The sequence below is a fragment of the Erythrolamprus reginae genome, chromosome 4 (assembly GCF_031021105.1).
Source record: "Erythrolamprus reginae isolate rEryReg1 chromosome 4, rEryReg1.hap1, whole genome shotgun sequence".
NCBI classification, from domain to species: domain Eukaryota; kingdom Metazoa; phylum Chordata; class Lepidosauria; order Squamata; family Dipsadidae; genus Erythrolamprus; species Erythrolamprus reginae.
Window position 1 is genome coordinate 95,124,799 of NC_091953.1, and position 13,359 is coordinate 95,138,157.

General features: G+C 41.7%; 1 protein-coding gene across 1 annotated transcript in view; it reads right to left on the reverse strand.

Moving 5' to 3' along the window:
* Nucleotides 1-415: 415 nt before the first annotated feature.
* GABRA5 (gamma-aminobutyric acid type A receptor subunit alpha5) overlaps nt 416-13,359 on the reverse strand; it is a 98,965-nt gene continuing 86,021 nt past the window's right edge. Inside the window, exons 7-9 of the mRNA XM_070751822.1 lie at nt 5,438-5,590; nt 2,762-2,973; nt 416-715 (exon numbers count right to left, since the gene is read on the reverse strand). Of these exons, the coding sequence (XP_070607923.1) occupies nt 416-715; nt 2,762-2,973; nt 5,438-5,590 (665 nt within the window). The remainder of the gene's footprint in view (nt 716-2,761; nt 2,974-5,437; nt 5,591-13,359) is intronic.

The following is a 13,359-nucleotide window of genomic DNA, read 5'->3' on the forward strand; positions in this document are numbered from 1 at the left end:
CTGTAAGAATACCTCCGCAGGTTGCAAAGTTCACAGTCCCACTATGTGCATGAATGTACATTCGAAATATAAAAAAATGGCAGATATGTTATATGCCCAAACAGTTTAAAAAATATACCCTATTTCATTTGTAAACTATCAATGCAGGATACCCAGCAGCATAGAAACTATGTTCCAAGTCTTCTGTTGTCCTAAAAAGATTAGTGTCTGCTGCCATTTTTGTCATTGTCACAAACATCTGAGGTTACATGTAGAAATAATCAAGGCAAGAATAATTTTGTACATATTGTTAAACATGCAAAAACTTCCTGAAGAATATTGCCCAAAGGTCAAAAATCTTTTGGAACCTCAAATTCTCCTTGGTAGCATTTGTTTTTGCAAGTATGGCTAACACTTGATCTGGAAGTCCTTCTGTTTATTTTGAAGAAGCAGCACCTTTAATAACAGGTTCCCTGTTCAAATATGTGGCCCAATAAACTAAATTGAATGTTCCAAACAAGACCGGGAAAACTATTCGAGACATTTTGTCAATCTTACTGATGCTGTTATACGTCTTTTTGTTTTCAGCTGGTTTCTCAATGGGTATGGCTGGAGAAGAAACAGAGTTGGAGATGACTGAAGGGGTAGAGTCCTTTGGTATGCTTAACGTGGGTGTCATCTTTCCAGCAGCATAGCTGTTTATGGCTTTATTTGCCATTAATTCACGTTCTTTTTTCTGAAACACACACAAATGCAACAACAACATTGGAAAACTTATTTTTTTTAAAAAAAAAGAAATGCTTGGGTCATTAAAAATGACATTTTATACACAGTCTCCACAATCTCTGGTTATACTATGTATAACAGAATATTCATTGGATTATTATCACTGTCATTTACAGCAAACTAGTTTATTAAATGGGTACTGTATTTTTCAGAGTATAAGATGCACCGGAGTATAAGATTAACCTTTTTTGGGGGGGAGAAAAACAAGGAGAAAAAATCTGCCTCTGCCTCCCAGCAAACAGCAGAGATGCATGTGTGCCTGACCCATAGAAACAGCAAAAACATAGGTGCAATGTAATTCCAGAAAGTTTTCTTTAATGTAGCCACACTAACTCCTCCCAATTATTTAAATAGACCCACTCCAAACATGACTAAGCCAGGGTTTAACTAAGCTGCCTTATCTTAATACTAAAACAGGGCACTGTTACATTTCAGAGTATACTTTTACAGATCTTTAAAATTGATGTGGGTTTCTGGAAGTATACATTATTCTCTGCTGTTTAAAAGAAGATACAATAGTGCTGCGCCTCTTTAGATCAAGCATTTATTTTAAAAGGCTTCTTAATTTTGTTCAGTTGTCTAGAACAATAATAAAACAGTCTTTAAAAATAAGTCTAATATTTTGACCATTCTATATAATAGACAACTAGACACAAGAACAGTTTTTTCCCGAACGCCATCACTCTACTAAACAAATAATTCCCTCAAAACTGTCAGACTTTCTACTAAATCTGCACTTCTATTCTACTAGTTTTTCTCATCATTCCTATCACCCATTTCCTCCCATGTTGACTGTATGACTGTAACTTGTTGCGTATATCCTAAGATTTTTATTAATATTGCTTCTTCATTGCTTATTTGACCCCTATGACAATCATTAAGTGTTGTACCACATGATTCTTGACAAATGTATATTTTATTTTATGTACGTTGAGAGCATATGCACCAAGACAAATTCCTTGTGTGTCCAATCACACTTGGCCAATAAAAATTCTATTCTATTCTATTCTAATTATTGATTTACCTCCTTGCATCTAGTTTCAACAGTCTCATTAGTACAAGAAAATAAATCAGCTGTGGGTCGGGAGGTTGAAAACCAGTTGCTTGTGCTAATCAGGCTCTGCACTGTTTGCTGCAAGGAGGTAAATTGCTGAGAGACAGAGGCCAAAGGGTGGGGCTACATTCAGTGTATAAGACGCGCCCACATTTTCACCCTCTTTTGGAGTGGGTGGGTAAAAAAATTGCATCTTATACTCTGAAAAATAGAATAATTTTTTTTCCCATTCTGCAAGCATGATGTGGCTCAGCCTTTAAGAATAGTTTCATAAAGACATCATTTTTACATGGAGGAGTAGTGATGGAAGCATCACCATTCTAATTACATCTAAAGGAGCCTCTTAATACACAGTTAAATTCTTTTTGAGAATCAGGTTGGGGGTGAATGATTTACCTTAGCATTTAAATCCAGAAAGAATAAAGAAAGTTATTTCTCATCATCCATTAAGCATGGAACCTTCTTCCAGAGCATCTGTTATGCTACTGCAGCTTCTATTGCTCTTATTAAACATTTGGGTTGAGTCTCTTAGTCCTCAACTCCATAAGAACTTCACTTTTCCCTTGCTTTTGTCTTCCTGTTTTTTCTTTTCCAAAGGATTGTGTGTGCCTATCATAAAATCCTTTAAGGACTTTTCTTGCAACTGTACGGCCTGTTTTGTTTTAACTCTTTACTTCTTATGGTTTATGGTATATATGTAAATATACATCTGTTACTAGTAGCCAAAGTGGAAGCATTAAGTATAGCAGATATGTTTAGTTAATTGCATTATATAATAATGAGGACAACTCATAACTGAGAAAGAGGCATTAGAAGAATGTAAATACCCACAGGTTATGGAGGAAAAAAACCCAATCAGGAAGTCTAGAAAATTTGTGACATCTCCCCCCCCCTCCCGATATTTATTAATTTACTTCTTCAAGAAGTTGCGTAATTAGTCACCTTCTTTTTTGCTGCCTCCAAAGCTTTTTTGCCATCCCAGGCCCAGCTTCTTTTGGTAAAATAATTGACTGTGGCAAATTCAATCAGGGCAGAAAAGACAAAGGCGTAGCACACAGCGATAAACCAATCCATCGCAGTAGCATAAGCCACTTTGGGTAGAGAGTTACGGGCACTGATGCTTAAAGTCGTCATTGTAAGAACTGTAGTCACACCTTTAAAAAAGAGAAAGAGAGAAAGACATAAGTTACTTAATGAATTTATTTATTATTTATTTAGCATATGGCGATGTCTAACTAATACAGAGTAGTAGTTTGGCTGCCTAACTACCAGTTAGCCCTGTCTGGTTCACACTCACGTGCTTTCCAAAGTGCATCACATTTTGCACAAGAAAGAAAGACAAGCAGCTTTCCTGCAATGTTATCCAGGAGCTTCTTTCTTCACCAAAGCCACAGAATCACAACTGGGAAGATCCAGAGATGATGGGATTCTAACTGTCTGCGTGGAGCGCCGACTTGTTTTCCAACTGAAGTGGTAACCTATTTATCTATTCACATAGAAAATTCTTTCAAATTGCTAGGTGGGCTCACCCCACCACGAGTGCTAAGACTTGAACCACTGGAGTAAAGACCATCTCCAGTGTCATTAAGCCAATAAACCACCTTGCTTCACTGTTACTTAAAATGTGTAATGTGTAAAACTTTTTCAGATGGCTCACTTTTAAAGTGAATTTGCAGGTAGCGCAGGGAATAACCTTGAAAGACAGTGGAAAGATCCACTATCAAGACAACACACATGATTTAAGTCAATTCCAAGAAACTAATTTGAACACCCCCCCCCCCCCAGACATACTCCTCTGTAATAAACATGAAGATAAAGCAAAGGAGGAGAGAAACATACTCAGACATGAGAGTATTACTATCTACTGCTATTACTACCCTGTTTCCCCGATAGTAAGACACCCCCGATTGTAAGACATAGCCGTACCCTGAAAGTAAGACATATGTCTTACTTTCGGGGAAACACGGGGGTATTGCCGGGTGGGGGAGCCCGATGACGTTGCTTCCAAGCTCCCCGTGCGCCCCTCGCCTTCGGCGCGGCGCCACCGCCTCTTCCCCGGCTTGGCAAAGCGAAGGACGGCGCTGGTCCGAAGCGAGCCGAGCAGGCGGCGGCTTGCAGCGAAGGCGCTCGTCCCAGCAACCGAGTCCTGACGAGGCTCGGCTGCAAGCGGCCAGCGAGGCCGACCAGCTCCAAGGCAAGCGGCCGGAGCTGCGCCCTCCTTCGCCCGCCTCCTTTCCGGCAGGCAGGTGGGGCTGCCCAACTGCGCAGAGCGGCTCCTCCCCTCCAGTCACACGCTTCCCCGACACGCGTCTGTGGCTCCACGCGTGCACGCCGCTTGGAGCCCTGAGGTTGAACTTGGAAAAGGGCTCACGAGGCTCCTGTCCCGCGGCTGCCCTTCTGGACTCTGGGGAGATGCCTTCGGGAACGCGACCCTTTCAATTTTTTTCCAATGTAACACATACCCCGAAAGTAAGACGTAGTGGGGCTTTGGGGGGTAAAAAGAAAGTAAGACACTGTCTTACTTTCGGGGCAACACGGTATACTGTAATAAAAATAGCTTTAAGTGTGTACACTGTCTGTTTCTTATGCTTGCTATTCCATACTAACCTATCTCCAGGAAGGATTAGATGGCTTGCTTAAAGTATCTAAGAAGAGGCAGCGTATTATATCTAAATAGGTGCAGTCACATGGGAAAAAGAAACTGGAAATACTGCTATATGCTCCAATATAACTGGAGGGCACTTACCTGGAAAAGACTGACCCAGGTGATCTGTAGACAGTTAACTGGACAAAAGAGACTACAGAGGGGAGGAGATTACTTGCTCTTTTACTTGTATTGTATTTATAACTGTTGTTGGCCGCTCACAGTCTGTTTGGGAGTGAGCGGCATATAAATGCAAATAAATAAAATAAAATAAATAAATAAGTAAATAACCTTGCATAATTGAATGTTGAATTATTACTCCTGTAATAGTATGTGGGAATGACAGCATATACCTCAGGTGGATAGTGTACGTGGGGGAAACTCAGAAGAGACCCTCACTAATTTCTCGGGTGTAAGGAAATGGGAGAGGAATTGTACTTTCAGACTTACAAGGTTCTGTTAAGGTAGCCTTACAATAAAGTAGAATTAGCTCATCAGATTGTGTTTCCTATCTGCCATCTGGCTGACAGTTCTGGTTGTTAAATTGTATACCAATTGGAATTTGGTCTTATTGGTAGCTGGGTTTCTCAGGAAACCATCAGACCATAAACTAATTGATATAGGCTACCTTTCTACTGGCTCTCCAGCAATACTCAATTCTATTCTATTCTGCAACACCTAGGTTGTTCTAAGCTTCAATTTTTTTAAAGAAAAAGAAAAGTGGATAAAGTACCAAACATGAATTGGTTCACAGTACCTAAAATTACTTTTTATTTTGTATCTTCCTTGGAGGAGGGAGAAGAAAGAAGTGATAAAGTGCTTGGATTGGGTATAGGTGCAGGGGGAATTTACTGTCAGGAAGAATTAAGCATTGCCACTTTCTTGAGAGATTCCCCCTGCATTCTCTTGCAAAGGAAATTAGATTTGGAAATCCCAGAATAAAGGATCTTTTAAGGATGAAGGAGAGTACTTACCAAAGACTGTTCGAGCAGGGACAGATTCTCTATTTAACCAAAATGATACTTGTGATAAGATTACTGTCATAATGCAGGGAAGGTAAGTCTGGATGACAAAATAACCAATCTTCCTTTTCAGATGAAAATGCGCCCTCATTATAGTGTATTCCCCTAGGTAGGAGAAAATAAAGATATATCTTAGCAAGGGAAAAAAACCAGAATTATTAACGCCTTCCATTTAAGTAGCTATTCCACAAGCCACTTGAGCAGTCCTAGAATATTCCAAACAGAATGTTGATTTGAAGATGCTATTCACCAGCCACTAAGCTGGAGATTGATTCACAAGATCCGTTTCTTTTCTCCCAAAAGGTAAACCTCCATACCTGATCTTATTGCTAAGCCTTGAGATCACAGACCTTGTATCCAAGCTTCTTAAATAATCCAGAGCAGGGACTCTGACTTGCTTCTTGCACATTTGTCAAAGAGAACACTGACTTCTGTAGCCTTTGTCAGCCTGCATGTAACAGGCCACTGCTAAGGCTGCGGGAAAGGCTTTCACAAAAGAATTTTTCCATTAAATGAAGATGCCATATGGATTCTTTATGATGGAAGACAACATAGCTCATGGAGAGTCTTTACACTACTGTAGCACATTCCTAGCCAGCAAGCCAATCAGTGCTGCCAAGGTCTCTCTGCATGGGGCAGAAGACCATTGTGTTAGTGACACTACATATTGAGACTCCCTGCAGAGGTACTGCCCCAAGAAATCATTTCAAGGGCACCCATTTGAGAAACATGACAATTCTAGGGAAAGGCTCTTTCTCTTATAATTGTATAGCCACATGGAATGCAAGCGGCTATTGAGGACCAGTGATAAAGGAAGCTAACTATTTAGAAACTTGTTCTTATGTGCAAGTTTTAGTAGACCAGATTAATCCCATATTTTTTAATCTACATCCAACAGAGGCAAGGAAATGCTATGATTTACTAAAACTGGGCAAATATTTTAAGAGTGCCATGAAAAGCAGAAGGAAAGAGAATGAGGGGGGGGAAATCTCTTTCGTAAATATTCTTTTTGACACAAGAGAAATCTTTGGTCCAAAAGAATATTTACACAAGAGATTTTTTTTCTCATTCTCTTCCCTCCATCTTTGGTGGAGCAGCAATCTCTTGGGCTTCAACCACCTTTTCACAGCCAGCTGTGATAGTCTGTTCCTCCATAGTTGCTATTGCTTTGGCTGCTGGAGAAAGTGGAACCTTGCCTGATAAGTTTTCCCCCCAAAACTATTGTGCCTCTCATGTACCATGTTTCTCCCAAAATAAGACCCTGTCTTATATTTTTTTTGAACCCTGAAATAAGCACTTGGCCTTATTGCCATGCAATCAAAAGCCCAATTAGGTTTATTATCAGGGTATGTCTTATTATGGGGGAAACAGGGTATTGACTGTATAAATAAAGCAAAGGCCTTCAGATTTGGCTTCTGCCTTTGGGTAAGGTTTCCTTGACTTAGTTGTCTCCATCAAAAGTAGCCGTGTTACAATAGGCTGGGAAAATAATTTTCGGAGACAGAATGAAGAGCTGCTGCCTAGGCAACTGTGATAAAAAAAGACCAAAGTCCAAAGGAGTGGGAAAGTGGAGAAAGTATTTCAGGGGATTCCCTAATTCTCTGGAGAGATAGGAGAATAGAGGAGTGCCTTCAAGTTTTCAAGACAACAATAGCACTTAAATCTTATATACTGTTTCACAGTGCTTTCAAGCGGTTTACAAAGTCAGCATATTGCCCTCAATCATCTGGGTTCTCGGATTCTGGTGCTGTAACCTTATAATAAATGTACTAGTATTAATTACTTATGGGTTTGGATCCTGTTTGTATTCCTGCATCACCAAGAGCTGGCATAATGGAAAGGAAGGGTGAGCAGGGTCATAGTGGCTGCAGTATGAGAATTAGTTTCAGTCATTCAACATGTTGCCATCTGGTGATTGATACCAAGTCTGTTTTTCTACACAGTCTGTTTTTGTACAACTGAGGCATAAAAGCACTTTCACAGCCCCGAATAGCAGCATCAGTAACTACCTCATTAGATGATGGCAGCTTATACTTAACATGGTAAGAGCAATACTATGAAGACCATATTTTAAATACCAATATACTTTCAACCTGCCTTGAGGATGGGAGAAAGCAATGTTCACATCTGCCCAAATGAACCCTTTATTAAAAGGATTAAATCATTAAAGCAGTCCCTTTGCTTTGCATATAGATACATCTGGAAGCAGCAACATGCAAATCTGGAACAAAGATGCAGTTGCTTTAATGATCTTTAAAGTGCTTTTGTGTTTTGTGATGCAATTTTTTAAAAACACTTGCACAGCCCCACAATTTACTGTATAAAACAGACATCATATTCCCAAGTACACAATGTTTGCTGAAACTCAGGTGACACTCTTTCTTCCCAGATTGAGCTTCAACAAACAGGTAGGAAGACAATTCAAGGTCATTGTCCTGTGCCAGTAACTTGTTGCTTGTATCCTAAATTTTTTATTAATATTGATTGTTTCTTCATTGCTTATTTGACCCCTATGACTATCATTAAGTGTTGTACCACATAATTCTTGACAAATATATCTTTATGTACACTGAGAGCATATGCACCAAGACAAATTCCTTGTGTGCCCAATCACACTTAGCCAATAAAGAATTCTATTCTATTCTGTTCTGTTCCATTCCATTCTATTCTTCATCTCTGACCAGCCATGGCTGGGTATTAAGTGGGACTCAACATGAACAATATGACACAACAAATTCTGGATATTATGATGGAAAACTATGTACAGTGATCCCTCGAGTTTCGCGATCTCGATCTTCGCGAAACGCTATATCGCGATTTTTAAAAAAAATTAATTTAAAAAAAAAAAAACCACTTCCGGGTTTGGCTTCGGGACTCAGCTGGGAAGCGGCGCGGCTGTTTTAAAAGGTCGCAGCCGGCCTGGGGGGCTTCCCAGCACCCCCCCCGAACCCCCAACCTGGGTCTTCCCGGCCACCCACGCAAAGGGGAAACCCCGGCTCCTCGCTGATGCCCGCCGCTCGCCCGCCAGCAAGAGGGGGAAGACCCAGGGAAGGTTCCTTCGGCCGCCCAGCAGCTGATCTGCTCGGTAGCGCAGCAGCAGCGAGGAGCCGAATTGGGGTTTCCCCTTTGCGTGGGCGGCGGGGAACGCAAACTCCACCATCTACGCATGTGCGGCCATAGAAAAAAGGGCGCGCATGCGCAGATGGTGTTTTTACTTCCGCAACCCTACATCGCGAAAAATCGATTATCGCGAGGGGTTTTGGAACGGAACCCTCGCGATAATAGAGGGATCACTGTAATATCTCCACAACAGCATTAGAAACCTAAATTTTAAGTACATTTGGATAAAAGCTGCCTCTTTAACAAAACAGAAATGTTTTGGCAAAAAGAACTATATATATCTATGTAAAAATGTAAAAATATAAAAAATGTTAAAAAAAATCCCTGATGACAAACATACATTCAAATTTTAATAAGATAAAAAAGGATCCCACAAAACGTGCACCTTAGCAGGAATTGGTACTTTTTTAAAAAAATGGAGATGGAGCTGACATCACAGCGATACGATGACTCTTCTATAGGGCTCTATGGAAGTTTGCCGAATTCTCCTTCCAGAAGGTTCTAAGGGATCTAAGCAAACATGGAGGGGTGGTGAAGAAGAGAAGAGACCCTTGTTGATCACAAGGAGATCACTAACTCCTTCTTTGATCCAGGGGAATCCCTCTATCCAGCAGGGAGGAAAAGACGGCCATCGCGAGCCATCCAAGGCTATGACAGACAGCCTGAACAGAGAAGAATGAGGAAAGATTGAAAAAGAACAGTGTGGTGGCTGGGTGAGAATTTTCTAACTTGTGTCAAAATTGCCCTTTTTAAAACTGGCTGAGTGATAGTGGGGCTGAAAAAGAAGGAGGTAGTTTTGTTGACCTCCCACCCCTTGAAATAGTGGCAAATAAGCATAAAGCTGAAATAGATCCAAACAAGAACATTAAACTACAGTATTTGCAAAATTTGAAGATATAATGTTAAGAGGAAAATGATTGGTTAACCTAAGGATTATATTAATTGGCTACAGCTGAACTAAAACTTTATTTGGGATATAAAACATGGGCTCTGGAACCTTTAAAGGCAGTATGTGAAAGAAAGTTAAAGGAGGAGCAGAAGAGAATTAGAGCAACAGTGACATCTACTGGCCAGAAAAAAGCAACAGGGAAAGTGGAGAAACAGAAGAAAAAGAAGTATGAACAATAATTGACCTTGGGCAGCTTATTGGAAAACATTGTTACAAGCTTGTCACAAGACTTAGACAAGCTGCCTGCACCTGGGAATTATTCATAGAGAGAATTATAGAGAAAGAGAGTGCAAACAGTGTAAATTGTAAACATTGTAGTTCCTTGACTGGATATAGATTTTTAGCAATTTAGCAACTGGAACTGGGAAATAATAGAGGTTGCTTATAAGATAGAGATTTTTATACTTCAGCCTTTAAATTTTCTCCTTGGGGATTTATAACTTGTTGGATATAATTTTGGGGTCTTGGTGGACTTTTGTGGATTACAATTTGGTGACTCCTCGTGGATTATGTGATCCTTCGTGGATTATAACTCATAACTTTATGGACTATAATATATAAATTATTAAAAAAGAAGAAAGAAAACAAATCTTGTTGAAGAGAACTTGGATTATGGATTTTTTGGACATGTGAAATACAGTACATAAAAGCAAGAAGTGATTTGAGGCTTGAAATAAGAACTGGGATAAAGAAAGAAGATTGTTGGACTGTATCACATATATCTTATAAGTTGGATATAGTGGAGTATCACTGTGTTTGATTTACAATGTTAATGATTGTTGAGTTACTGATGGGTTGTTTTTGTTAAATAGATTAGATTAGATTTATTGGATTTATATGCCGCCCCTCTCCGCAAACTCGGGGCGGCTCACAACAATAATAAAAAAACAGCACAGTACATAATACCAAATCCAATGCCCACCAATCTAATTACAATTTAAAATTAGTAATCTCATAAAAACAGTATATATAAAAAACAGCCACACAGTCAATCAATCAACAAACAACATGGGCAAGGGGGAGGTGTTTTAGTTCCCCCATGCCTGACGGCAGAGGTGGGTCTTAAGGAGTTTACGAAAGGCAGGGAGGGTGGGGGCAATCCTAATCTCAGGGGGGAGCTGGTTCCAGAGGGTCGCCCCCCCCACAGAGAAGGCTCTTCCCCTGGGTCCCGCCAGACGACATTGTTTAGTCGACGGGACCTGGAGAAGGCCAACTCTGTGGGACCTAACCGGTCGCTGGGATTCGTGCGGCAGGAGGCGGTCCCAAAGATATTCTGGTCCGGTGCCATGAAGGGCTTTATAGGTCATAACCAACACTTTGAATTGTGACCGGAAACTGATCGGCAACCAATGCAGACTGCGGAGTGTTGGAGTGATATGGGCATACTTGGAGAAGCTCATAATTGCTCTCGCAGCTGCATGCTGCACGATCTGAAGTTTCCGAACACTTTTCAAAGGTAGCCCCATGTAGAGAGCGTTACAGTAGTCGAGCCTCGAGGTGATGAGTGCATGAGTGACTGTGAGCAATGACTCCCGGTCCAAATAGGGCCGCAACTGGTGCACCAGGTGAACCTGGGCAAACGCCCCCCTTGCCACAGCTGAAAGGTGTTTTTCTAATGTGAGCTGTGGATCGAGGAGGACGCCCAAGTTGCGGACCCTCTCTGAGGGGGTCAATAATTCCCCCCCCAGGGTAATGGACGGACAGATAGAATTGTCCTTGGAAGGCAAAACCCACAGCCACACCATCTTGTCTGGGTTGAGCTTGAGTTTGTTGACACCCATCCAGGCCCCAACAGCCTCCAGGCACCGGCACATCACTTCCACTGCTTCGTTGACTGGACATAGGGTGGAGATGTACAACTGGGTATCATCGGCATATTGATGATACCTCACCCCATGCCCTTGGATGATGTCGCCCAGCGGTTTCATGTAGATATTAAATAGCAGGGGGGAGAGGACCGACCCCTGAGGCACCCCACAAGGGAGAAACCTCGGGGTCGACCTCTGACCCCCCACTAACACCGACTGCGACCGACCGGAGAGGTAGGAGGAGAACCACTGAAGAACAGTGCCTCCCACTCCCAACCTCTCCAGCCGGCCCAGAAGGATACCATGGTCAATGGTATCGAAAGCTGCTGAGAGGTCAAGGAGCACCAGGACAGAGGACAGGCCCCTGTCCCGGGCCCGCCAGAGATCATCCATCAACGCGACCAAAGCAGTTTTCGTGCTGTAGCCGGGCCTGAATCCAGACTGCTGAGGACCTAGATAATCGGCTTCATCCAAGGACCGCTGGAGTTGAAGTGCCACCACCTTCTCAACAACCTTCCCCATGAAGGGAAGGTTGGAGACTGGACGGTAGTTATTAAGCACGGCTGGGTCCAGGGAAGGCTTCTTGAGGAGGGGGCGCAAAACCGCCTCCTTATAAAGGGGCGGAAAGGACCCCCTCCCCAAGGAGGCATTGACAATCTCCTGGACCCAGCTCCGTGTCACCCCTCGACTGGCCAAAACCAGCCAAGAGGGACACGGATCCAGTAGACAGGTGGCGGAACTCACAGCTCCAATGGCCTTGTCCACTTCATCAGGTGTCATCAAGTCAAACTCCTCCCAGACAGATGGACAAAAACGTTTAGCCCCAGTCACCTCGACTGACTCATTGTCAGTCGACTCTGTTTCACAATTGGAGTCGAGGTCCGCTCGGATCCAGGCGATTTTATCAGCGAAAAATGTGTTAAAATCCTCGGTACTACTCTGCAAGGGCTCCCCAACTCCTTATATTTAAAATATTTGATTTTTTTCAAATGATCAAAATGACAAGCAATATAAGCTCAAGTAAAACAGGGAGGAAAATCCCATCAGCAGCGCCATCAGCAGCAAGTCCAGTGAATCAGCACTCTATAGACACCATGTTGCAGAATGAATAATTAAACACATTTCAGTCAGAGATTTAAAATATGATTCATTTTTTACAGAAATCACGGAAAGGAGCTATAACTAAGAATTATGAGGATATGTCAGATAGAATGCAAAAGATGGAACAAAAAATGGAAGATAAAATAGACAATATCCAGCAAATTACAGTATACTAAAAATAAACAATGGATCCAGAAAGTGGAAAAAAAGACAGAGCAAACAGATAAGAAAGTAGAAGAGATGGAGAATAGATTAACTAAGGTAGATAATGACCTCAAATGATCTATATTATGTTGGAGATGGATAAGGCAGGGTACTTCGTGCTGCAGCATGGGGTTGGACTAGATGACCTCCGAGATACCTTCCAACCCTAAATTGCTATGCTGTTTCAAAGTGTCTTCTGAAGCCACATCTAGTGGCAGGGTTTGTGCTGCTTCCTTCCTCTTCATTTTTCTCTCTCTCTCCTCTATCTTCCTTTCCCTTTTTCTTTCTCTATTTCTCTGTCTTTCTTTCTCTTTCTTTCTTGTCTCTCTCTCCCTCCCTCTTCTTCTTCCTCCTCCCTCCCTTCTTTCTTTCCTTCTTCTTTCTCCCTCCCTTTCTTTTTCCCTTCCTGTGAAAAACTCCAGAAGGTCTTTGGTAGCAGGAAGAAAAGCCAGATGTTTTGAAACTGAGAACATGCCCATTGATAATCTGGCATTCTTAGAAATTCGGTGTTGATTAGCTTAGAATATGGGGAAGTAGCAGAGTTGAAAATAAATAGAGATAAAACAAAGATCTTAGTTAAAAATCTTACAAGGAAAGAGTGTATTAATATACATATAGTTGTGTCCAAGTTGTGTTTGAAAGCTACTGGCTAGGCACAGGAATATGTGAGATAGGAACTCAAGAACTGAAGA